General features: G+C 38.7%; 2 protein-coding genes and 1 long non-coding RNA gene across 5 annotated transcripts in view; 2 read left to right on the top strand and 1 right to left on the bottom strand.

Annotated features, from left to right (window-relative positions):
• LOC103717430 (mitogen-activated protein kinase kinase kinase YODA) overlaps positions 1-13143 on the top strand; it is a 37593-nt gene extending 24450 nt beyond the window's left edge. For 2 of the 3 annotated variants that reach the window (XM_008805810.6, XM_017845265.5), the window contains 4 exons: positions 3332-3571; positions 6687-6790; positions 9793-10526; positions 12373-13143. In XM_008805810.6, coding sequence (XP_008804032.2) covers positions 3332-3571; positions 6687-6790; positions 9793-10261 — 813 coding nt within the window. In that variant the 3' untranslated portion in view covers positions 10262-10526; positions 12373-13143. The remainder of the gene's footprint in view (positions 1-3331; positions 3572-6686; positions 6791-9792; positions 10527-12372) is intronic. The other variant, XM_026808570.4, reaches the window with a different exon arrangement.
• Positions 13144-13680: 537 nt separating this feature from the next.
• Positions 13681-13956, top strand: LOC148714325 (uncharacterized). Its single transcript, XR_015976220.2, has 2 exons — positions 13681-13821; positions 13910-13956. It is a non-coding gene; the product is annotated as an uncharacterized LOC148714325 (long non-coding RNA).
• Positions 13957-16001: 2045 nt separating this feature from the next.
• On the bottom strand, positions 16002-18293 carry LOC103717431 (aquaporin PIP1-2-like). The gene is made up of 4 exons (XM_008805812.6): positions 17607-18293; positions 16730-17025; positions 16409-16549; positions 16002-16315 (listed from the first exon to the last, which is right to left on the bottom strand). Exons 1-4 carry the CDS (start codon positions 17935-17937, stop codon positions 16220-16222), a joined length of 864 nt encoding a protein of 287 aa, XP_008804034.3. The 5' UTR covers positions 17938-18293; the 3' UTR covers positions 16002-16219.
• Positions 18294-26331: the final 8038 nt, after the last annotated feature.

Below are 26331 nucleotides of genomic sequence, written 5' to 3'. Positions count from 1 at the left end.
TCCGGGAGCTTCCAGCTGCCCCCCTTGTCTCAGGCCAGCCGGGATCGGTTGCCAGCAAGGGTGAGAGGTGGCGAGCTCCCGTTTTGCATGGCTGAGGGCCCCTCAGTGAAGTCCCATCTTCTCCTGCCCCCTGGCTTCGAGAGCTTCCAGCTGTGCCCCTCCCTTCCTCTGCCACTGAGCGAGGTCTTGCCACCGTGCTGCGAGGTGGCAAGTTCTCGTTTTGCATGACTGAGGGCCTCTGGGAGTTGGCCCTCTCTCTGCCGGCCAGCTGGGGCCCTATCAATTCGTTTTCTCAGCATGAGGTGGCAGCCCTCCACGGTTGCCACCCCTAGTAGTCCGGCCCATATAGTAAAATCGGGCCCAACCCTCCTAACTGGGCCTTAAAATATTGGGCCCAGTTGGTATTGGGCCCGGACATTACAGTCCTCACTTGGGATTTCAGTGAGGCTTGGCTATGGTTTTCGACGGCCGCAGTAAGCCTAAACCGCCAGCAACCAAGAGGAGGAAAGGGAAGAAAAAGGGCAGTGGCTGCAGCAATCTTCCATTGAGGAAGAATTGGGAGGATCAAGGCCTTTAAATAGTAGCAGAGGCTAGGCTTCCCTGGCCTCTGGCAGAGTTCGTGGAGGAGGATGCGTCCTCCTCCATCCATGTTCGAGCAAGGCACTGCCCTATTTGGATGCAGGGATGGGCCTTCAGGCCTCCTTTTGGCGCCGGGCTGGGCCTAGAGGTCAGCCCAATGAACGTGAGGCTGGGCCTGACATACTGATTTCTGAAAAACTAAGCTTTTGCTAACCTTTCAGATTCTCTCTAGTATTATTCCTTAGTTTAAGTGACCAATGTTACATGAACACTGTTCTCTAATTGGACAAGGCACAACGCATGGGATGCATGCATTATGTCATAGATAATGCTGTTTGCAGATCTCTTGGCTTGGGGTTTCGGCTCTTATGTCTTCCCCTGGTGGATATAAACGGGGAAAAGCTCATCTTGCACCAAAATAGGTCCTATTTCAAATCCTAGCCGACAAAGGAAAGAAAAATAAAATAAGGGGTTTGCTTTAGCTACCTTTTCTTTTTGTCGAAGTCGTCTTGGACATCCTGCTCTCTTGAGTCTTAGTCCCTTGTGATGATGCTGGTCTCAGTGGTGATTGAGGGTTTAAATGGCCCTTCACCTCTACCTTGGGAGGCAGTGTTGGAATCAGAAGGGAAGCTCTATGGTTTTTTGGGGGATGGGGAATGACAGAAAAAGAGAAAGATGTGTTTACAGAATAGCAGGTGCATTTGGACCATCCCAATGGATATGGAAAACAAACCAATTGGCTTACCCATCTACCAGAGGCATGTTGCCTTCGCACTTAATGTGTGTTAGTTCAATGTTTTAATGGGTTTGTGTTGGACTATTCCTTTCTACGGTCCAAACAATTTCAATTACTTGAGTGCGATGAAGATACACATATACATACATACATATGTATGCATGTACATGTATGCATGCATGCATATGTATATACATGCATACATACATACATATTAATGCATATATATGGTTACCAAATACAAAAGAAGCTATGATCTTTACGGAATACCTTCGTGTTGGTATATGGCTTCCAAAGTCCAATTGTGATGGTTCCTTCTTTGTTTGCTTAGTTATGTTTGTTTAATTATTTTTTGAGGAACCATGGATTAGAGTTTTGGTTTTGAAACATACTTAAGATCTGTGTTTATTAATTATCTTCTTCATTTTCCTCAATCTACAGTTCTAGCAATGGAGGCACTTTATAATCCTTTGATTCCTTGCCTTTTAAGGACAGAATCCAGCTTCACTCCATAGATGGATTTTTCTTTTTCCTTCAATGCGATTTCCGTGTCTGTGGTTTACATTCCTTGTCCAATGATATATTTGGAGGCTTGCAAGTGGATTGAGATGTAAAACCAGTATGATTAACCTCAATAATAATGTAATATTGCCACCTTGTGCAATCAAGAAGGAAGGTTGCAACTTGCAATACTTGACCCTAGAAAGTTGCCATGGGCAAAGTAGATTCGAGATGTCAAGGAACTCTCTGACTGTTGTCTAGGTTAGAGGCTCCAGTGATGCCAAGCTTGAAGTCTGAGAAGCATGAATTCCTGCACAAACTTGCCTTGCCATGTTCTACCCATTTTCTTTGTCCCTGTCAATATATTTAATTTTTTATTTTTTTTCATATTTAACCAAGGGTTAAAGTATTGTGTGCAGGCAGCATGTTGGGTTGGCAGGGCAGGAAACACATTGTGTTGTGTGGTTTTGTGCCAATGCTAAGCATGCACTGGTACAGCAGCATGCCAACTGCCAAGTATTGGCTTGCAGTCGATACCATGCCAATGTTGCATGCTGATAAAGTAGTATCATGATAGCTTTCGTGATATGGCTGTGCCTACCATGCTACTGCCATGCCAAATGACACTTAAGTCCATTGGTTTAACTCAATGACGGCATTTACTTCTATCATCATGAAAAACAACTATGTTTGCAATTGACATAATGAGGGGAAGAGAGCAACTAACTGCCTTTGAAGATAATTTCTGAATCTATTACTTATTCTTTTGTCCTCATTGCAAATATTCCTAGTATAACAAAATGTAACATGTGATTGAGAAAAACATAAAACTTTCCATAATAGGTCACATCTCAAGCTTTAAGGTTTAATTTTAAAAGATTCGTGGCCCAGACTTCAATGACTCTACTTGGCAAAAATGGAAGGTGCCACTAGAGCTAGGGTGGCAAATTGTGTGATACACCATATAGGAATCCAGACAATCAATTTTTATTATACAACTTGAACAAAATCAAGTTTTAGCAGTTTTGGATACTTCCAAATCGTAAATTCAAACTGATCATCTGTCTTTTCATTGAAAATCTTCCACGATGCCACTATTTACTGCATAGTTAAAGGTTTATGGTAACTAGCCATTTCCTTCCAAACAATGTGTGTAACATGTATGTTTGTATGCATATGTACCTATACATGTGCATGTAGATACAACTGAGTATATTGAGATTTGCAAGTTTTACATGTGGGTGTGTGTAACAGTAGTACATCCTTGATTTTATTCACATGGAATGGTAAAAAGTAGAGGGTTATTCTGGTTATTTAGTTGGTGCATCTGAAATGGTGAAAAGGGCACTCTTGTTTGCTCTAGTTAAATGACCTGAATACCTTTCAATTCTTTTCACCACATGGGAGCAAATCCAGTAGTTATATTGGTCATTTTACCACTATGTATACTACCAATACATGCTATTTTTATACACTTAATTTTCAGTTATGGCATTTGCTTTTTCTGGTTCATAGATAGCAGCTATGTTCAAGATTGGTAACAGTAAGGAGCTTCCAGCAATCCCTGATCATCTCTCAGACGAGGGCAAGGATTTTATAAGGCAATGTCTACAACGTGAACCACCTAACCGTCCTACAGCAGCTGACCTTTTGCAGCATCCGTTTGTGAAAAATGCAGCTCTGCTGGAAAAGTCTGTTGTCAATTTTGAACCTTTGGAACAACCTACTGTTGTTTCAAGTGGGGCAAATTCCAAGGTATCATTATATCTGTACTCTGATCATCCATTCTGTCTAATTTAATTTTTTCAAAATGCAATATTTAGGATTTGACTTGATTTTGCATCAAGATGCAAGAAATTTGTTAGCATTTTCTGGTTAGAAATGTGTCGTTGGTTCTGTTCTTCAATAGACCTAGCCTATCTTCTATGAATCTAGATGATTGCCTAGGTGCCGAGTACAAAGCTACCTTTTTTTTTAAGTTCAACTATTTCATTTATTTTTCAGATTTTGCATTATTTTTAGTAAACTAAATTCTTAACATGCTTGAAGGCATGTGTGGCCACAAACATATTTGAATGAGTAGTTAATATGAGTTAACACACTAAGAAGATAAATTGTAATTTATGATATTCTTGCGAAGCTTAGAATGGAAAAAATGTCATATCTAATGTTGTATGAGGCCAGATAATACAAACTGCTGAGCTTTCTTGGTCATCCAGCTTGCTGGATGTAACTATGATCTTTATTAGAAGTTTTTTGGTCTTGTTTATATTATTTTCTCTTTCTAACACAATTCATTGTATTCTTTGATTATGTCTTACTTCTTCGCTGGCATCTATGCTGTTTTGGCATTTCATCCAGACATAAGTACATGGATACATATATGTATAGGTATATGCATGTAAGTGCGTGTCTCTTCTATATATTTGTGCTGGCCTTGGTGGATGCTCCCAGGCTAACTAAGGTCAAGTCCACACTTAGGGCATTGAACGGGAGCCCAAGCAACCACATGTAACAATGATTGTTGAGATAACAAATAAAAAAAAAAAAATCCCAGGACCATGTGCGCTTCTGTGTGGAAGATTGAGGTTGAGGTTCTACATGCATTTGAAACTAAGTTCAAGTTGTTTAAATTAAAATTTTCGTGTTTGAGAGCCTGTTCAAGCAACTAATTTATGAGACATCAAGCTTTACTGATGCTTACAGAGAAACAAAAGTCTCGTGCATTTTTTTTTTTTTTTTTTTGGTACGACTGCTTATACTACTCTAGCATGAGTACAGCCAACAGAATCAAGAGACAAAAATAACAAAGCAATGGAGGAGAGACTTCCTAGTGTGTCCAGAGGATCTCGTCGGAATGCTGAGCAATAAAGGAGGTGACCCAGTTCGCAGCCCTGTTCGCCTCATAGTATGTATGTACGGCTTGAAAGGCCCTACAATCCCCTGCCATCCTCCAGATGTCACTCAATAGAGAGTTATCACCCTCGGTCCCCCCATCCGGATCCAATCGATCACTATGGCTGAATCTCCCTCAAGCAGGATGCACTCTGCCCTCGGCACCCGTCTCACATAGATAATACCTTCCCAGGCTGTCTTGAGCTCCATTCCAATGGCTGTCAATCTAGCCATGCTTCGCCCCTTCCGCAGCAATCAGCCTCGAGTTGTGACTCCTGAACACAAAACCCACACCTGCATTTTCCCCAACATCGGACACACTCCCATTGAAATTCACCTTAAGATGGCCAGGGGGTGGGGGCTCCCGCGAAACAAGAACAATTCTGAGCGTTGTAACGGCAGAAAGGGGGTTCCATATGTCCCTGGCCATCCTAGATGAGGTCGTCGTGATAGCCTTAGTGATCTTGGCTGCCTGAAGAAGAACTCTCCACCACACATCTCAAGGGCGCTCGCTCCTCTTCAAAGATCCGGGCGTTTCTGTCCAACCATACATGATACGCTAAGCATCGGTAATCCCCCACTCAATCCTCCTCGGGTTCCACATGGCCTTCCTCATTTGGCGTAGAAGCTCATCAAAGGATCGGGCGACCTGGGATAAGGGAAAGGAGGCCCTCCATATTTGTACTGCCCGTGGGCACTCTAGCAGGATGTGATTGATGGTCTTCTCAATGTTGGGACACCTGGCACAGCATGGAGAAATCCTGAGGAACAAGGCCACCCGAGAATGAACCTGCGATCTCCAAATCCATCCGCCCTCCAACTGTCGATCAATACCTCCTCCTAACATCCCCTGAATATCTCTGGCACACCTTGGACCTACCAGTGGCCGTCTGCACCAATCTGTCCGACGCTGCCCCCGAACGTAGCGGAATAGCCTGGATCCTCCCAGCCAACTACTTCCCAAAGGTCTTCCTGATTAGTAACTCATTCCATCTACTCTCCCCTACAACCATCAAATCCTGGACTCATCTCCCCTTCAACCCAGTAGAGTCCGTCGAGGTCGGCATGCGGCCAAGCAGCTAGTTTATGTATCTTGAGGATTGGTTTGTGAATTTGTATTTTTCGATAATGTTAAAGTTTAATGATGATGAGAACTTGATTAATATGCCTGCTTTTTTTTTTGTTTTGTTTTGTCACGATATTATGTTTATTTATGTAGCATGTGCAGTGCCTTTAAGATTGGGACTAAGCCGTAAATCCTAGAAGGAATTAGGGTGGATCAGATCATGGATCGGATGGCAGATTCTAAGTTTTTCCTAATTTGTTTAAAAACATTGTAAAATAAAAAAGAGATGTGAAAATTGAGGTATGAGTCCACTATAAAGTTGATGAATGGAAAATAAAAGGCACTAGATAGAAGAAGTTGAGTATCCACCAATATAGGCCTATATATAACATGTCTAATGAAACAAACATTTTGTTTGGTTTTTCAATATAATCATCCTTTTAGATAGGAAGAAAAGATTGGGTCAAGAAAAGGGGGTAATGTTCTAGGGAAAACAAGAACAAGACTTTAGCATATGGCTGTGAAAATACAGAAATTTGCCTCTTCTTTTTAACTTAATGAACTCTGAAGACAAGCTTGCTAATTTTACTTGCAAGACCTAATAGCAAAAGTAACTTAAAAGATACATAGTCAAATAAATTATAGAAAATAGACTCTCAATGATTTAATATGTAAATATCATAACTAAGTTGAATCCCCTGATCCAAAAGAATGCATAATTCATATTGTGGATACAAATTCTCTGTCCTAAACTGATCCTGATCCAAGGATGAGATCCAGATCGCAAAACATATTAGGTACAAACAAGGAAAGAAGAGGAAATTTCTTCACTAGTTTTATGGGTTTGTAAAGCATGTGTTATGCACTTCATTTTTTGATGTACCACAATCAATTTTCATGTTGCTGTAGGTAAAATTTCAGGGCATTGGGCATGCTAGAAATCTTTCCTCGCTGGACATGGAAGGACTGGCATTTCATCGGATAAGGGGTGCGAAGGCTTCTACACTAACCGGGTAACGTATCCAGCTTATTTCCTTTCAAGTCCAACTTTTTTTCACTAGAAAAAGATTGCACATGAATATTGTAGGCAGCATGCCGCTTCTGTAGATACATCTATTACATTGTAATGAATTTGGATTAGGGGGCTGGAGTCATGGCATAAAAAATGTTCTCTAATTATAAGATCATCTGGGCAGAGATATAAGTACAAAAGTTTATTTCAATAATTGTCTTTTCTCCTTTCCCTAGCCTTTCAGTTTGAACATACATGTTATACTGGATTAGCATTTAAAGGAATGGAATGGTGTTACTGGATAAATGTACGTAGGTCTAGAAAGGTTTGCCTACTTTTTTTCCCTTTTTTTGGGGTGGGTGGGGCGGGGGAGGCTCCATCAAAAAATATGCAATAACCGACTGTGGAAAAAAAAACGGAGAGGTAAGTAGAAAGGATAATGAACTGGCAGGAAGACTAAGAAGAGAGGTGAAGTTATGGAGGTTTTAGTGATTGCACAATGTGTTGGACAGGTCAAACTTTTCTAAATTAATTAGTTCAGTCAACGATCGGAAATTAATTAGTATCAGTAACCATCCAAATTGGAGCAAAAAACAAAAAGCAACATACGTTGGTAAATTTAAGTTTCTTTATCCATTGACATCACATTTCTCAAGGTTAACAGATCACTACAATATTATGTTCAGGCATAACTATTTGAGAACCATTAAAATTGTATATCTGCTTACATATAAAACATAATCAAATCTTGGATCTCTTTAACTTAATCAAACCTTGTATTTATCCAAATTGGTGCAGAAAATGTGAAATACAAACTCATTCAATAACGTCCCTTTATCCATCTTCATCAAAATTCCTTACGGTTAAGGTGAATTAAGCTGCACACCATGGTAACTAACGTATTCAAATTTCTATTGCTTTGGTAACGTATGAGAGAGGATGAAGAGTGGACTGTGACTTTTTTTTTTGAGTGTAATGACTAATTATTTTATATTTAAACTTTTAGGAAGGGTCTTTTGTGTGTTGTGCATCGCACGTGATTGTTATAATATTTTTCTTCTATCTTGGTAGGTAAGTGTAACTGCTAGTACTAAACCACTGTATATATTTCCCTTGGAGAAAACTGAACCATTGAATATTATCGCTCACTTTGTTCATAAATATGTAAAAGCTATGGCAACTGCAAATTTCGGCTAAGTTATGTAGATAACTTCTCTCTCACTCTCTTTTTTTTTTTCCAAGAGCTTGATGCCTTACTATCCTTGCTGGAGCTCAAGATTGAGCATGGAGGGAGTACGGACAGGAGGTGAGAAAAAAGGGGGAAAGTTGAGCATCCCGTCAGATTGGTCTAGATGTTGCTCCACTGGAGCCATATATCTTGGCCTTTGAGAGTCAAGCCAATCATGGAGGGAAACCAGATTTTTTTTTCTCTGTTTTTTTGTTTTTTGTTTTTGTTTTTGTTGTTTTTGTGGTGAGGGGGATGAGGGAGAGGGCGGGGGAGGGGGGGGGGGGGCGAGAGAGAGAGAGAGAGAGAGAGAGAGAGAGAGACTTTCCATCATCTTTTGTCTGCTGCTGGAGATGCCACTGTAGCTGTCCACCACAGGGGTTGTTAAAGAAGAGGAAGAGGGAGATGTGATCTTCATGGATGGAAGAAGTAGAACTCACTCCCCAGTCCCAGTCCCTCAAATTAAATTTATATAAAATTTAAACCTTTTGGTTCATTTGAACTCTAATTGGTTGGAAGGTATCCCTGGTTTTGCTGGTGATTCAGAGAGTTATGATAAATTATGTTGGTTTTCTAGGAGTCGTTTCGGGGGCCAGCTGGCCGGTCTGGCTTAGTGTGAATACAGTGCCTTAAAAGTATTTTTAGAGTTCATTGTTCCTGCTCCTTCCAACCTGTTGATGCTATTGCTAGCAGTGCACTTACCTACATTGTTTTTACGACCCTAATCACCAAAAGAATGAAAAAGCAGTCGATTATTTGAGGACTTGGTGAAATGAACTTTTTAGCCATAAATCCAATTAGTAAATGAAATCAACTCTAATTTGATTCACTTGGGATGGCCAACTGAGCTGATCACTAATTTTATCGTCACCAAAGCTTAAAAATACCAGTATTGGAGGTTTCTTGTCAGTAACACCTTCTACTGAGCTAAGGAGACCACATGGAAAAGTTCTCTTACTGCAGGGTCTTAATGGATGAATAGTTTATGTGCTTATAATTTTCCTCCCAATTGATGGGTATGCTGTTCTTTTTTTCCTTCCTACTGATGGGTATGCTGTTCTTTTTAGCTTCTTGTGGATGCAATTACCGGAGGGAATTTCTTGTCTATAATTAGATTAACATAAATTTTGACTTGGTTAAGGGACATGAGTCTCAGGCCAGCAATATTTAAATGTGCTGGGCTGAGAAAGTGTAAATTAGCTAATTTGGTATTCTTAAAGATTTATTTGGTTCCTCCTTTTAAGAGTAGTTTCAATGCTTCAGCTTTTTGTACAGGCAAGTTTCTCGAGGCACTGGGCAAATCCTTCACTTGTCTGGTGTTGCTTTGTAAAATTGCTTCAGGCTTATCATTAGTCTTCTTGAAAAAGTATGATCTTCTTTAGACAGTTTTGCCAGGAGTCGCTTAATATTTTGTATAAAAAATTTGATCCTTCGATCTCATGCATGTGTTTAAGGGTTGCTTAGATGCTACAGATGTTCATTCTTGAGGCTGACACTAATTGTTCTAGTTTCTTCTTCAAACATAACTTGGGGTTGGGCAGGATATCTAGTTTGGCTGTGGACATCCTACCTACTGCAAGTAATTTGATATTGTTATGCATGTTTTCTGAGCAGCAACTGTAGCTGCGATGCCCTTGGATGTTTCATTTGAAAGGGTTCCCCATGACCTTTAACCAATTTTTTGCCTGTTCTACCTAATGCCCATGTTCTTTACAAAATACAGACTATTGTGATAAAGTGAAACTCAATATGCTTCTGACTTGTGTTCTGATTTGCAGTGATATGCATATGGGGAACATATCTTGTCCTGTCTCTCCAATCGGAAGCCCTCTTCTGAATTCGAGGTCTCCACAACATATCAATGGAAGGATGTCCCCTTCGCCCATATCAAGCCCTAGAACCACCTCAGGCTCATCCACACCTTTGACAGGTGGCAATGGTATTCCATTTAATCACCCCAAACAGTCAACTTACCTTCAAGAGGGTTTCATAGGCATGTCAAGATCCCCAAATGATCTCTATCCTATTGGGACTACCTATCATGATCCCAAGCTTGATCTTTTTATGGGGATGCAGCAGGGCTCTCCTGTTCTTCGGGAAAGGATGGCATCTGAATCTGACATTTTCAGTGCTCAATTTGCAAGGACAGGACCTGGGAATCTCTGGGATCCATATGAAAGGCAGTCTGTACTGGACTATCATGTGCCTCATCAGATTGTGAAAGATCACACAAAGCTGAACCCTTGACTAGACTTTAAGCCCTGATTTTTCTATCCTTGGCAGCACAAATTGTATCTGATTTTGTTAAGAGCTGGTCAGCCAGTGCTGGCTTGTTTTGAGCTTAGTGGATTATTTTGTTGGTTCTGGCATGGTTAGATCATTTTCATTTTCTTAGGAAACTAATCTTGTATGATTAAGTGCCTGAGGTGAACCATAGGATAAATTTTTGGAAAGTTGGAGGCTGAAGAAGTGGTCTTGAAGTTCATGTCCACCGTGGATCAAGTTCATATTGGTAAGTTGCTCTTCTAATTTGCTTGTTTTCTCAGTAGATCTTTTCAATGGTAGGGATTTTGTCATTTCTGGCTGGAATTACCGAAATTGGCTACCTCAAAGTAATAGCCCTTGATATATTTATTTATTTTTTTCCTAGCAGCTTTAATTGGTTTCACCAACTTTGTTAATTTACTATGGCCTGTCAGTGTTAAGTGGTCTTGTGAGACCTCTTGGGAGTGATCCACTAATCAGATGTTTGTAATTAATTAATTAATTAGTTATACAATATCTTCTATGGCTAACATGTGCAAAACTAGGTGTTATTGGAATCAAAAAACTTCGGCTGCTTTCTGGCAAATGGGCACATGCAATGAACTTTAGATGAAAGATGGTAAACAGAATATGCAAAATTGAATTTAAAAAATAAAATAAGTTAATAAATAATATAAAATATTCGTGAAAAAAAATATCATAAGAGAAATATAGGATAAAATGACAATAAAACACAATATAGAATAAGCTAAAAACACAACCAAAACAGCATAAAAAAAGTTAAGCAAAAACAATGTTAAAGTAAAATAAAGATATGATAAGAATATGCCACCAGTTGGATGTGCACTCATCGGCTGTTGACATATTTAGAGATATTCATTTAAATTGTTAAATAGAGCCCTCTTTAGTAGACTTGCCTTTGTTATTACTTTTTAAGGAAAAGAGGGAGAGAATCAAGAGCTTTTATCTATATGGAAAAAGAGAACTGCATATGACAAATTTATTTTATTCCCAAATTCAATGGAAGGTGACAATGCTAATTAGGATACTTTGAAAGATATTTGAATGGTAAAAATAGCAAAATAACTTGCGGAAAATGTATTACAGCAAGAAATGGTTAGGAAGTGGCCCATACACATCAGCGACTGTAATGGGAAGTGATGTGGGTGTGCAGGCTAGAGAGAGGGAGGGAGAGGGAAGTTCATAAGGTGGATATCAATCAAGAGTGGAAATTGAGAGTTAACAATTGAAAGAGGAACTGGAATATGGAAAGAGAGACAGCTAAAGAGAGGGAAGAGAGATTTTAGAGACATGGTTTAATGTTAAGTTCTGGTTATTAAGGAGTCCTATTAGAAATGGAGTAATTGTTGACGAGAGAATTTGAAAGGAATATTATTTGATTTCAAAATTGTCATTATTTAATATATTATAGATAGACAAAAAAGAGTGCATGCATATCATTTGTTTTTGGAAATACTGCTAATGAAAGTCCTAGGGGCATTTATTAGGGAATTGCCCTTATCTTCGTAGGGGACCTAAACTGCACCCCTGTTTTGTAGGTTAATAAACTATAGTTAAATAAATTATGTCAGTTATCAACAATATTTCTAAATTTGCTCCCGAAAATTTTATAAAACCTCTCCATCTCAAATTCCACGGATCATTTTTTTCCCAACTCCAAACAATATAATAATGAACAGAGGAGATTGAGGGCTAACAGTTCAAAGATAATAATGAATATGGAGTTGAGATGGGGGGCAGATAAAGTTAATTTCAGGTTACTGAGTATGAGGGAGATCTACCATTATACTCACAATGATTAGCCATACAATCGCTATTCATAATGGAAAGGAACATTTAAGAATTTTAGGAACGAAGTAAACTTTTGGGGAAAAAGGTGGCAGACAAAATCTTTTGGATTATTCTAAAATTCTAAAATTTCTTTTCTATACATAATATGGGTTATTTTCTCTCTGCAAATAAGAATTTGCCAGTCATTAATGATATTTCCGGCTATAAATACTTCCATATGCTGCAACTTTTTTGGTTCACCTCACTTTCTAATACCACATATTTCTACCTTGACAATTTAGGGCGTCGTATAACAACGCAGAGGATATGGAGTGACTGCAAATAAAGCTCAATTTCACAGTTTTACTGCTTTGCTTTGTATTAATACTTGTTCAACTCACTGGTTTTCCACAGAATAGACTGTCTTATTGTGAACCTGCTGTTGGAATTTGAAGTTGAATTTTCAGATTGAGGACGGCATTCAATGGTTATATTAAAACCTGCAGTGTGCATACAGTGAGATTTCAACAGTTCATGGTTGATGACTGTATATTTGAAACCATCAAACATGAGAAGCAAGAAATCTGGAAATAGTAGGATTTGTGCTTGTATACTCTATTTTTGGGGTCCAAGACCATTGTACAGAAGATGAGAAACTACATTCTGTGACCAGATTTTGCACCACAAAGATGGTCGAGCTTTCGAGAAATTGTGTTGCCAGTACATTCCCAACCTCATCAGATTTATATTGTCAGTTTGGATATTGAGATGTTGGTTGAGGTGCCAGAGCCATATCATTGTTGTATGTGCACCTGCTAGAAGTTACAAAAGAAAAAAAAAACGGCTGGCATTCTTTGCTGATCTTGCAGCATTTCTTCTGTTGTTTCTTTTCTCGGTTCTCTATCCTTGCTGATATAATCTGGGTTATGTCAGCAGCAGTGTTTTAATATTTCTACTGCTGTTACCTGTCCTTTTTTTAATTTTTCCAACATTGGCTCTATGTAACATTCAAAACATGTACTCGTGGACATTTGATTCTAAGAGTGGGAGCTGTGGTGGATGTCTGTGGTTAATGCCCTGACCCAGTTTATTCAATCATGTTGAATGCATTGGTGTTATGGAAAGCCTCGACCAAGATAACAGGTTTCAGATGAGGCTGATAGAAGCTTTGGTCCGGTTGATGCCAAGATATTTCTGTGGGTTTTTGATGCTGCAGACCGAGATTGATAAGCAACAACAAGATCAACTTGTTTAAGCTGTTGTCTAGTGCTGATCGACAGTGGTTTTGGTGGGTAATCTTGCTGGTTGTATGGGCACCGAAAGAACTACTTGGGGAGTGGATTGATATGTTGATTGCGGAAGAAATGCATGATGTTCTTTCCATTGATTTGGCTGTCGATATTTCTCTATTATGGCACTTCACTGAAGTCACAACATCAATCTATTCTATTATGGTTGTCGATATTCCATTGTTGCAAATCGCAGATGTTGATGTTTGTCGTGATTATCGTGCTCATAAATCTGCATCATGATTTGGGACTGGCCATTGTTGAGGTGCTTCTTAAATTCAGAAGATTGCATCTTGAGTGCCGACTTCAGTAGACGGTGGAAGGTGCCATGGGAAGGCCAAGAGAGAATATTTCCAGTTGGTAAGATGCGCTTCAGAAGAGATCTAGATCTGTTGCTGAAAAAGAATCATCTGCAGTTACCGTTGGATTATACAAGCCAAGAACAAGCTTCGCTTGGTGAAGGCAAGCCTCTTCTATTTCTCAGTTCCTTTCCATTTGGCATATCATGGCTGTGTACCCAATTCATCGCCTCTGTTCTGCACTTTTACAGGGCAAATCTATGAGCAAATTACAAGACGACATTTTTGAACCTGATTATTTTTGTTGGAGTAAAATGAGGGGTCTGGTATCTGAGTATAAGATTACATATCCACTTTGGTGTTTGTCCAGAGGTATCAAGTAGAGCATGCATTTGGACCAGTTGAAAATTGTGATCCCAGACAATGGGGAATACAGATCAGTAGCTAGAGGAACCGTCCTACCAGCCACCTGATTTCCCTTACGAGGAATGTGCGAGCACCAGAAATCAGTAATGGAATCTGGTAACACCCTTTAACCAATGATGAGTTGAGGTTGAGGATGCTTTCTGCCTATTAGTACATGAAGTAGCTGTGAGGAAGTCACCCTCTATCCAAATCCAAATGGACGTTCCATGCAATCTGCATGCCTTAGGCCTTCCCATGCACCATGCAACTCCAAAATTGGGATGGAACATCTAGTTGCGGCGACGCTGCTCCAGCCTTGCCATTCTGCTTGAGAGAACCATCAAAGTTAATCTGAAGAACACCTTCAAGTGGGGAAACCCAGAGCACCTCATGAACAGTAGAACAAGGTGAACGATGAGGGGGAAGGACTACCCCAGATAGGGATGTTGTCAAGCAATCCTGTATAGTGATGGAGACCTTGTACAGGCTTGAAATTATCGACTATCACCACTGGGGAGCGAACCAGATTGCCTATATTGTGATCCATCTGTTGAAACAGTTGGATATTCTGAAGATACCATAATTATCTTGCTGCATGAATTGGATTGCATGATGGCAATAAGTTATGCTTGCAGTCTATTCCCAATGCCTTGGAGCATGTTTCTGCACCATAATTGCCGTCCAGATCCTCATCTGATTTGTCACAGCCAATGTATGTTGATGAACCTAATCCTCCTCGGCTCGAAACATTGACGAGCTGGTCTCCATAGAAATGCTTGAATTCGAGAAGGAACTTGCAGTTTGACCTTCATTTAACAGAGGAGACCTGCACCTTAGGATGACAGCCATCACGCCAACCAACTTGATCCTGGTGGTAGGCCCCATCCACCACAGTTATCCTCAAAATCTTGGATACTAATTCACCTGGAAGCCCCGCAAGCAGAGAAGCAATACTCTTATGGAGGAGAGAAGGCACCCTAGGGTTTCCCACGCACAAGCAAAGCTACGGTTTTCTTTCTACAAAAAAAGAAAGAAAAAAAAAAGACTCGTGAAACAAGTTTTTCTAGTAAAACATTCCTTCAACCTACGGTTGGTGGAGATTCAAAATCAAATGAAGTTGTATAAAAAAGGTACGTGGATTGAAGCAGCTGGAGATAATAATTTTCAGAAGGCTGCCTGCGTTTGTGATCTCAATCTCTCCCAAGAAGGCGACATTCGACTCCAGAAGTATAATTATTTTAAACCCATTTGCATGCTTCTTTATGTAACAATATTTTAAAATTCTACTGCTAGTACTCTGATGATCCCCCCGCATTCCATCATAATCCATACATGCATCTAATACCAGAAACCATACAACCTATTTCAGACCTTTTATGCTCCAAAAAAACAAAAAAACAAACAAAAAAATCTACTAATGACTTCTTATCTCAGCTGCTTGCAGGGATTCTAGTTCACCGCAGTAGTACACCCATCCAACCCCCTGAAACATGGCCAGCTTGTGATCCCTCCAATAAATACACACACACGGGCTGGGCTTGAGCTTCCTTTTGTGCTTAATGCCTGCATGTAACATGTCATTGGCCATCATGCCTTCCCATCTTGTCTTGGTGAGGGGGAATCTGGAATTCTGCTCTGAAGATACCTTACCAAGAGGCAAGGCCAGGCTGCCCAAAGTAACTCCAATCGACATCCCATGCGACGATGCATGCATGTCCCCACTCCCCACCATTCTCATCCAACAATTCTAATCTAGAAACCTACCATCATCATCCCTGCACTGTACTACCTAACTCCACCACCTTTTCAACTTTCCTCATTTAAATACACCCCACCCCTTTCTTTTTGTTAGCAGTTCTCCTTGAATAGTCCATACTTCCAACAGCTTTTTTGATGATAGAGAGGATAAGCTTGAGATGTAAGAGATGGAGACGAGCATAAAGATAAATATAAACTCTTGAAGCAGCAGCAAACTAGATGTGGTACATCATTACTTAATTTACACACTTAATAAACAACAGTGGGTCCTGGAATACATTAAGTGGGATTAAATAGAGAGAGAGAAAAAGAAGATAGATAAAATGGAAGACCACAGCAGGACAAGTTGGATATGGAAGGAAGCCACAAGGTCTGATGAACAGAATCCAGAAACAAGCTCATGGCCTGCTCTTGAATGGAATGGCTCTGATGACTATCTGGTGGTAGATGGCAGCAAGGGCAGCTCCACAGAAGGGACCCACCCAGAAGATCCACTGAGAACATAACCAAAAAATTTGCAAAATTTATCAGCGCTGGATACTTGATACAAAAGAACCCCAATCTCTGAACAAATGTAAAAGGCTTACCATGTCATCCCAAGCATGGCGCCTGTTGTAGATGATAGCAGCTCCAAGACTTCTCGCAGGGTTGATGCCAGTGCCAGTGATGGGGATGGTGGCCAGGTGGACAAGGAAAACAGCAAACCCAATAGGCAAGGGAGCAAGAATCTGCAACAAAACCCCAATAATTCTCATCAGCCAAATGGAAAGGAACAAGAAGTTTCTGAGATGGCAAATATTCTCTTGCAGAACTACAAGCCAGAACAGAGTTATTATATTTGATTCAAGAGATATAGAAAGAAAGAAAAGCCACCAGTTCCATCTTGAGGGAAAGCAAGGAATGCTTACAGGCACATGAGAATCTCTGGCATTCCTCTTGGCATCAGTGGCAGAGAAGACAGTGTAAACAAGGATAAAGGTGCCAATAATCTCAGCACCCAAGCCATCACCCTTGGTGTAGCCAGGGGCAACAACATTGGCTCCACCACCATTAGTTTCATAGAGCCCCGTCTGGAAGCCCTTGACCACACCAGCACCACAGATGGCACCCAGGCACTGCATCACCATGTAGAACAGAGCCCTGACCAGGGACAGCTTCCTTGCCAGCAGCAGGCCAAAGGTCACTGCAGGGTTGATGTGCCCACCTGCCCAAGTAGAAAGACAAGTATATAGAGCTCTCAAAAAAAAATAATAATAATAATACTCCTCCATATGAAGAACCAAAAAAAAAAAAGGTTTTCCCCTGTTGAGAAATCAGAGTTTTTAGAGCTCTCAAGGATGCTTGTTTAGCTGGTTTTACTACTAATTTCTTTGTAATACACAAACCGAAATCAAAAGAAACGGATCAAGTACTGAAGAATTTCCATGTTCAACAGGCAAAAACCAGTATATAGTATAAAAAAGATAAAAAAAACAAAAATTACTATTTTTCTTCAAAAAATGATGGAAAGAAAAAAAGCTCCTACAGCCTATAGGCTACAGGTTCAAGGTTAGACAAGGATTTTTGAGTTTTTATGAGCTTAGAAAAGAAATAGACTAGGGAAACTAAACACCTACAAAATTTTCCTTAGCGAAAGGACTTCTTCAAAAAAGGGAGGAAAAGAAAATTGCTGCCAAAAATTTTAAAAAACTAGAAACAAAAAAGAAAAGAAAAGAAACAAGATTTAAAACACAAGATAACTATTAAATGTTTGGCCAAAAAAAAAAGGGAGGAAAAACCACATACCAGAGATGCCAGCAGTGCAGTAGACCAAGGCAAAGATCATGCCTCCAAAGGCCCAAGCAATCCCCTGGATGCCCACAGTGGAGCACTTGCTGCTGGACTTCACCACACCCATGACCGTGAGGATGCTGATGTAGAGGAAGAGGAAGGTGGCCATGAACTCGGCTATCCCAGCCCTGTAGAAGGACCATGACTTGAGCTCCCCTGGCTCCAACAGAGGAGCTGGAGGTGGCTCCTTGTAGTCCTTGTCCTGGCTCTGCGCTGCTGTACCTATGGGCTGCCTCTCCGCGAACTTGGTAGCTCCAACCTTAACATCCTCCTCCTTCCCCTCCATCTCTCCCTCTCTCTCGCTCTCCCTCCCTCTCCCTCCTCAAACTCTTCAAGCAACGAAAAGAAGATAGAGCCAACAAGGAAAGAAAAGCCTGTGACTTGAAGGGAATCCAAGGACCGGATGGAAGCTTTTATGGAGGCAGTGATGGACAAAATAAATGGTGGGCTTTAATCTGTGGTCCACCTCCAAGGCTAAGGAGATAGAATTAATGAATAAAAATAAAGGTAGGGTGCCACCCTTTGCTGCAGGACATCCGGACCGTGATTGCTTTGATCCGTGGCGATGTGGCAGCTAGCCACATCTACAGAGAGATTAATAGAATGGCAGACTGCATGGCCTCGTATATGATAAACCACTCTGAAAATATCAAAGAGAGCGAGCTATTTAAAATGTTTCAAAATTTATTATTTTTTAATTTTTAAAATATATTCGTAGTAGAATTACATGAGTCATTTGTTTTAGCAAGCAAGCCAAAAAAAAAAAAAAAAAGAAGAAGAAGTTAAATAGAGTTTAGATTGTTCTGGAAAAGGCCATAGACTTGTGGGGGACAATGCCAGGGAGGTCGGTCGCTCGCGCTTATCTTCTTTGTTCTCTTTCTGGGATTTCATTTGGCAGACCTAAGATTTACTGTTTACTTTTTTTTTTCCCACAACATAATCTTGGACGCATGATGAACGTATTTGGTTTCCTGTGGGACCGCACTTTGGCTCGTAGTGAGCTTTTGAAAAAATTGTGCATCCGTTGAGACGGACAGAGTTGGCAATGGCTTTTTATTCTTTATCGCTTCCATGGTGCAAGTGGACACAAAGTCCAGCGTTTCAATGGACCACGGAACAGCTGCTGATGGAACCTTTACATCTATAAAAAAATCATTGTCCAAAAACTATAGATGCCACAAATATTTTTCAAATTAAATGGAAAATAATTTTGATAGCATCCCATTTGCTTTACACCTAGCTTATTACTCTTCAAGAACATCATTAATAACTAAAGAGTCTTCATAGAATAAATAAGGTTATAAGAGATGAAATCAAAAATTTGAATGTGGAGATACTTACTTCCACTATGAACTCGAAGTTACATTGCCGGTGCATCGAATGGCGTCATTGCCGGTGAGAGATGACCGTTGTGGAGCGCGATGGCTTGACTTTTGTTCCTGAAAGGAGCAATGGCTTGAAATTATTTGAAATTGTTGGCATGAGGAAAAGGTGCTACAACGGCTAGTCTACTGCGTGTTTCACAGAGGTAGGCAATGGCTTGTCTAACCCATTGCTCGTATCTTGTACCATGGATTTGAAGAAGTAGTTTGGAGCTTCTTGCTTTCAGGTTTGGCAGACAAACTGGCTAGTTGAAACTTGTTAGTAAAAAACAGAGAGTCAAATTCGAGATAGATTTTAAGACTTGACTACCAACAGAGAAGGCTTGATTTACCGACCAGAGACAAGCAATTGAAGAACTCCCTCAACTTGTTGGGATCACTAAACATGCTTAATGAAGAAGCTGAGATTCTAATTAAGGTTGCATATTTGTAAAAGAAAGTTACAATGCATTTGCTTGAGATTCTAATTACAAATTAATCATAGGTACGTTTTGTTCAGATCTTGCATATCTAATATGTGCTCCAATGGAGCATTACAAGACCCCTTAAATTAATACAATTTTGTCGTCATCAATTATAGCCTTTGCAACAATTTGTTGTGTTTGATTTGTAATACATGGAATGTGAAGCAAAAAAGGAAAAAAAATCATGTTCGCTTCGTGTCTTTGTTAGTGTGAGCCAAAACATCGATGTCATTGTATGGTTGGCCTTAACCACGAGAATACGCATATACTTAGCACAAGAAATTATTATATGAGGCTGCGAAGTTTTATTACTTCCCTTCCCTTCTGGTTGTACACAGTGTACATTCATTTGTGGAATACCTAGGAAGCCTCAATTGTTTGGAAATAAAGCTACATGGAATAACAAGCATCATCAAGTTCAAACAATCGTGGTTAATGGCACTTAATAAACTACATCGAGATTCTAAATAGAAGGGTTTATTTCAAGCTCCAAGAGTCCGCTTACTTCTATTATTAAACCTAATATCGACCCCTGTTAAGTCTATGCCAAGTATCTGGATGCATACATGATTTTACGTTACACATACTCTTCATCTAATAGAATTTGGTGCATATTGAATTTAATGCTCTTCATAAGAAAATGGCGTGCATTCTTTTAGAATAATCGAGATCCCAAAGTTGATTAGAAGTAGCAAAATTGACCATTTCGCCCGATGACATGCCAGTCTCAATTACTAAACACAATCAATCTTGGTCTGGCATATAATGAACGCTTTGCGCATCGAGTCTGTATTAACTCGTAACTTCATCTAATCTTGGTCATCGTGATTAATAGCAACAAACAAATAGAATAAATGATTATGGATTTCCAAGAGAATCAACAAATATTTACATGAATGTTAGACGCCCTATATGCTGTGAACCATTTTACATCGAACTTATCTCCGCTCCAACCTTCCATAATTTGGTGCCAAACTTCTAAGCAGGGCAATCTCAAAGGTATGTAAACCTTGCCTTCCGCCATAACTATACAAGTGATCCTCTCACATAAAACTTCTAGGTTTCAACCAAATCAATGTTACTCCTTATCCAATAGTGTTAGCTAGCCTGTAAACGTTTGCACCAACACAATGCAAGTTGCATCCTCTCACAATGTAGCTTAATTTAGTGGCAAATGAACAGAATGTTTGGTATTTAACATTTGTTTGTGTACATGTCAATCATCATCATTCTTTGAGGACTCAGCATTATTGGAAGAAGGTAGGGGGGTCCAAAGGGAATCCTCCACCTTGTATCCACTCCTCAATCCCCTTAAGTCTTCACTCTAATTTTCTGTGGGCTACCACAAGAGGAGAAATCGCATGTGAAACACCTCACTCCCTCCGCTGGCCACATGAAACCCGGGCCCCACTGCCAACCACAGTGGCAAGGAAAGTCCGGCCCACCGCACCTTACCCTCTCTCCACGTGTCCCCACGTCGCGTCATTACCGGATCAGCTGTCTGGTCTTCGACAGCAACCAGCCTCACATGATGAGGTGGCCAAATATAGCTGCTAACCGTTCTTCAAATAAAAAAATATTCCATCAACCAACTTATCTATATTTTCATGCCTCGATAAAAAGAAATTACTAAGTTATTTTTCTACGAACAGCATCTACTTATAAAATGGATCAAAATAATATTTTTTCATTGGCCAAGTAAAATTATCTGATTTTTTGTTTCTAAAATATATTTTCTTATGCTGATACACTAACAAACCATGTTTAGCATCGGCCAAGTAAAATTATCTTTTTTTTGTTGTTTCAAAAATATCTTCTCTTATGCTGATACACTAATAAACCATGTTATAGGTTAACTTGGCAGCGTTCTCTGGAGAGAAACCATTTGATGCCTATTTCCGAAGTCTTTTGCAACCACATGATTTTGTTGTAATAAATGACACCATAATGACCATTATGACATAAGATGAGTAATGCTATGAGGCAAAGAATGGTGCCACGGAAGGATGCTTCATAGCTTTGGGCCTTTGGCGTCGTGGTGCAGTCGCATAATGTGCGGTTTCAAATTTTTCAGTATTAGTTTGCCCTAGATAATAAATTTAAAAAAAAAAGGACTTTAGTAACAATGTCAAGGATGAAAAATACAGGTATTAATAGAGAAATTATAGTGTTGTTTTTTATTCACTATATAAAATTAATTTTTTATAAAATGATAAAAATCTTTTGAAAAATTAAAAATTAATTTAATATTATTTTATTCATAGTTTTGCATGAGAAGTTTATTTAGTTATAGATTTTGCGAGAAAAGAATATACTATTTTTTTTCTTTGTGAAATGATATATATTTCATAATCTTTAAGGATTTTGCTTATAGATCTAAGGTAAAAGATTGTCTAAATAAATATAAATTAGATATTTAAATTATGTATCACAAGTGTTCAGTAATTGTAGATTGGGAACTCATTTGGCTCGCGAAAAAAGAAAAGAAAAAAATGTGGTTAATTAAAAAAAAACTTTTTGTTTGGTTGGAGTTTTTAAAGGAGGGAGATGAAAAAGTAGCATTCTCATGGAAATAAATTTTTTATATTTTATGAGAAAGATAAATTCATATGGGACATATAAAAGCTATTTCTCACCAGTTGGAAATTAGAGTCTCTTTTTTTTTCAAAAATACCCTTAAGCCATCGAAATTTATGGATAAGATCTTTTTTTATTAAGTATATAATAGGTATTTCATATCATATTTTTAAAAAAGTAGATGCTCCATCTTTGAATGTGCCACTTTTCTATGATCAACAAAAGATGCCAAAACTATTTTTTCAGGCATCACATTTCTAGGAATTATCTTTTCAGAAAAAAAATTCAGCCTAAAAAAATTCTTTCTGTAAACCAAACGAGTCCTGGATGTATAATAAATGTATTGTTATGGATTGCTTACATGGTACTTTGATTTTGAGGTAACATTGTACATCAATTTTCAAATTAATATGTATCATTCTGTAAAATAAAAAAAATTTATCTTTTTTGGTGCAAAATCATTAATTGGATAGATTTTCATGCGAATTTCTATACTATTGCGAGCAATCATAAAAGTGCAAATGATATATGCTTGTCTGTACTATTTTTGTTTTTTATTTTTTGAAAAAAATCTAAGGAGAAAAGGTATACTAGAATGGAGCCATGTAGGTGAAATCAGTTTGGTGTTTTGAAGAAATGCCAAATAGAAGCAAAGAATGGTGGAAATTTGTTGCAATATGCTGTCACGTCAATTTCTAATGATTTTACTAATATGTAGGGATAATAGAAAAAGTATATCTTTTCTCTACTATAGTTAGGAGAAAAAAAGCACGGCTCAACCTCTTCCTCCACTCCCCACCCCAATTTGAAGGCTGAGATATACGACATTTAAAGCTTAACAAAAGAATGCGTCTTTTGTTGAATGAGACATATTTATAGAAAGACAAATGGTAGCGTAGGCAAGATAACTTCTTTTATGGTGGATCATTCAAGATCGACGAGGGCACAATTGCCAAAAGTCTTTCAATATTTGCTTTTTATGATTTTTTTAGATATATTCATATTAAAATAGTATGAATCACTGTTATAGCAAAAAAAAAAAAAAAACACTGCGAATACAACACACAACCTGCATAATTTTTTGAGTTAATATTGGGTTTTCGAGTAAATTTTATATTTATATATAACATAACGTCGGCAATCTCAGCATCACCATCTGGCCAATTGCTATGCAACATGTAGTTAGCTAAAACAAATTGAGGTTGATGGAAGTCCTATTAAATCATGATACTAAGAATAATTATCTTTGCTTTAACTATTTTGCTAGCCAGCTGACATAGGACCACAGACATAATGGAGGACTATCAACAATTTGGTGCCGTATATAGCACGTAAGGTTATCATATTTGATAATTGTCCATTTTCTGATAGCGGCCATCAATCCACAGCATTCTATTAGCCACATAATATTAAAACCCATGCCCCCAAATTGATATTGAATGTCATTAAAAAAAATGAAATAGTCATTATGTTATGCAGCAAAATAATCTTGGGTTGGAACAAATGCTAGTATCTTGATCAGCATATTTATAAGATGATTAGATTTGGATGTATGTGCTCTATGATAGCTTTTCTTTGACCTTTGGAAGTGATACACTTTCTGATTCACGCGCACAGATCCAAGCCTGCAAACAAAACGTGACGTCCGTAAAGGCCAGGGCTCTGCTTGATGCTACTCTCGTTCGAGCTTGTTCTTAGCCAAGATCAACTATCTTTTAGGGCTTGAGTTATACTCTAAACTGCAGCCTGGCTCGACAAGGCCAGCTTGTTCAAGCTCCGTACACATTCCAATTGAGCTCGAGTTGAGCATATATTGCCAAATTCAGCTCGAGCTCGATTGCTCCTTTCATCAAACGAGCTTAGCTTTAGCAGCTTACTAATTAAAGCTCTTATATGCAATTGATTGCGTCTAACTAATTAAAACACTTTGCTTCATTAAATAAAAAACTTTAATACTTCGTGATACCAATTTAAAGAAAATAATGGACAAATACGCCACACCAGCTGAGTGACTTCGAGTGACACATTCAGAGTTTTTTTTTATACAAAAGTGACATATTTGAGTTACTATAGCATTTTTGAATTAGTTATCAGCTAGGAAAGCTCAGGAGATGCATGATTGTGTGGTACTCTTTCTTCTCCTTTTTTTTTTCAGAGAGAACTAGTCAGGGCTCAAAGAGTGTGCTCTATTAGTTGACCAATGGGTAATTCATGAAGCCAAAATGGCGAAGGAACAAATACTTTTTCTTCTCCCTTCAGCTTTGGATCCGAGCCCCATCCCAATATAAAACATCAAAAGTCCCCTGGTTCTTTCTCCATGCTTTCGTTGTATTATTCTTTTTCAAATGTCACCACCTTAATACATGAGAGAAGATAAAAAAAACTGTAAACCCCTCTTCCTCTCCTTTCGCAAGTCCCGCTGATTGAGGGAAAAAAAGAGAATTCTACGTGCATTCCACATGCAGAACTTAGCAAAATAACAAGAGAAAACTTGTAACCCTAGCGGTGCAGATGGAAGTCTCAAACTAATACCAATAGGTTTCTAATTTTCAGAATTACAATCGAATCAATCAGTCGCAGAACTAATGTGAACTGGCCCAATGAGTACCAGGTTGGTTTGGTTTGAGTAGAATCCCGCTTCCACCGTACTCTTTAGACTCTCAACTCCCACATATTCAGCAATAATGCTGTGAGGATCCGTACGTATGTGTGTTTAGTCAAACGTCGGTTATTTGTTGAATAGATTTTGAGTACTTATATAGGATTAAAGTACTCAAATAATACTTTCCGGCTGACCATTTTAGGTAAGATGGTAAGTTGTTACAGATGCAGTCTAACTCTGCAATAACTCGACCAAATTAATGTAATAAATAAATGAAAAAGAATAAAAATATGATTTGACTACTTTTTTATTACTTGCAATTGGATTGGGTCATGAAAGACTCGGCAAGACTCAATCGAGCCTTGCTCATTTTTTGATGCTATCCTAATTAGGTTGACTTTTGACTTGGCAGCCTTAATACATTATAATAAAACAAATTTAGTAATAAAATGGAAGATACGATTTTTGCCTCGTATCCTACTTGAAAAATAATATAAAAAACCAGCGTACAAGACTTATAATACTAATGAGGTTCAAATCTATGCATTTAATTTGGATTTTCTTTATGAAAAATGAATATTTTCAAAATTTAAAATGAAATATTGAAATTGGATGGGGAATTAGTTCTCCCATGGGATAGGTTGGGCTAGGTCAAAGGTGATCTTGGGCTCAGCTTGGGTTACAAGTGGACTCGGATGGGCCCGAGCTCAGTCCAATGAGTTACATGTGGACTCGGATTAAAACTAGGCCAGCAGAAATTAGCCAAAAATCAAAATTTAAAAACAGAACACTCTCATTCCCCTCATATAGTGATGTTTATAAACAATCCTTATTTAGAAGAATAGTTCTTTTTTTTCCTTTAAACAATTGGTATGTTTAGCTACATAGTTTGAAGATTTTAGTATTATATTCTTACTATATTTTTATGATATATACATTACCAAATATATATATATATATATATATATATATATATATATATATTGATCCGGGCCAATCCACGTTGGGCCTTGGGGCTGAGAATTGACCAGTCCAAGCTGGCTCTGTTTTAAATCTGGCGAAGAGTTTGTGACCCTAGGCCTGCCCAGTAGAAATATTGGCCAACCTTTTTAATGATGTGGGCTGGGTGGGCTGGGTCAAGCAGGCCATAGAATGGCCTGACCCACTATTAATGCTGCCATCTGCCGTCGCCAAATTCTTCATAGATTGAAAAATATGGCCATTCAAACAATTTTTAAAATTTCTGAAAATGAGTCTGATCAAGTGTTTTGAGGTGAAAAATGAACTCAAATAACATTTACAAGCATTCGATGGCTTGCCACATCGAGCTGACTTTTTATGACATGTGGAAGCCAAAAAGAAAACATCATATTAGAAGTTCATGATCTCTTGAAGTTTCAAACGCTCGGAGCTTGAATGAAGTGGATCTTGCTTCCCTACCCTATGCCGTAGCCAGTTCGCAGTGACTGCAGTGATCATTTTGGATCAAAAACTAGGTTCGTACCTTGTTCATACTTTGAAAATCTTTTATTGTGCAGTGTCTTCAGCTGAAATTTCTATTAACTCAATAGAATCCCTTGTTGGGCCTATTTTTACTTTTACTTTTTCATTTTTCAGATCCGAACTTGGATCATTAATTATCTTACATTCTATGT

The sequence above is a fragment of the Phoenix dactylifera genome, chromosome 3 (assembly GCF_051530095.1).
Source record: "Phoenix dactylifera cultivar Ajwa chromosome 3, Ajwa_hap1_PhDact_Kaust_v1.1, whole genome shotgun sequence".
NCBI lineage: Eukaryota > Viridiplantae > Streptophyta > Magnoliopsida > Arecales > Arecaceae > Phoenix > Phoenix dactylifera.
This window is presented reverse-complemented; position numbering and strand designations above follow the sequence as displayed.

Excerpts from the sequence above, each read along its gene's own strand:
- LOC103717431 (XM_008805812.6), bottom strand. The coding sequence starts at position 17,937 with ATGGAGGGGAAGGAGGAGGATGTTAAGGTTGGAGCTACCAAGTTCGCG. Across the intron at positions 17,026-17,606 it reads CTGCACTGCTGGCATCTCTG|GTGGGCACATCAACCCTGCA; the intron begins GTATGTGGTTTT and ends CTACTTGGGCAG. Across the intron at positions 16,550-16,729 it reads CCAGAGATTCTCATGTGCCT|ATTCTTGCTCCCTTGCCTAT; the intron begins GTAAGCATTCCT and ends GTTTTGTTGCAG.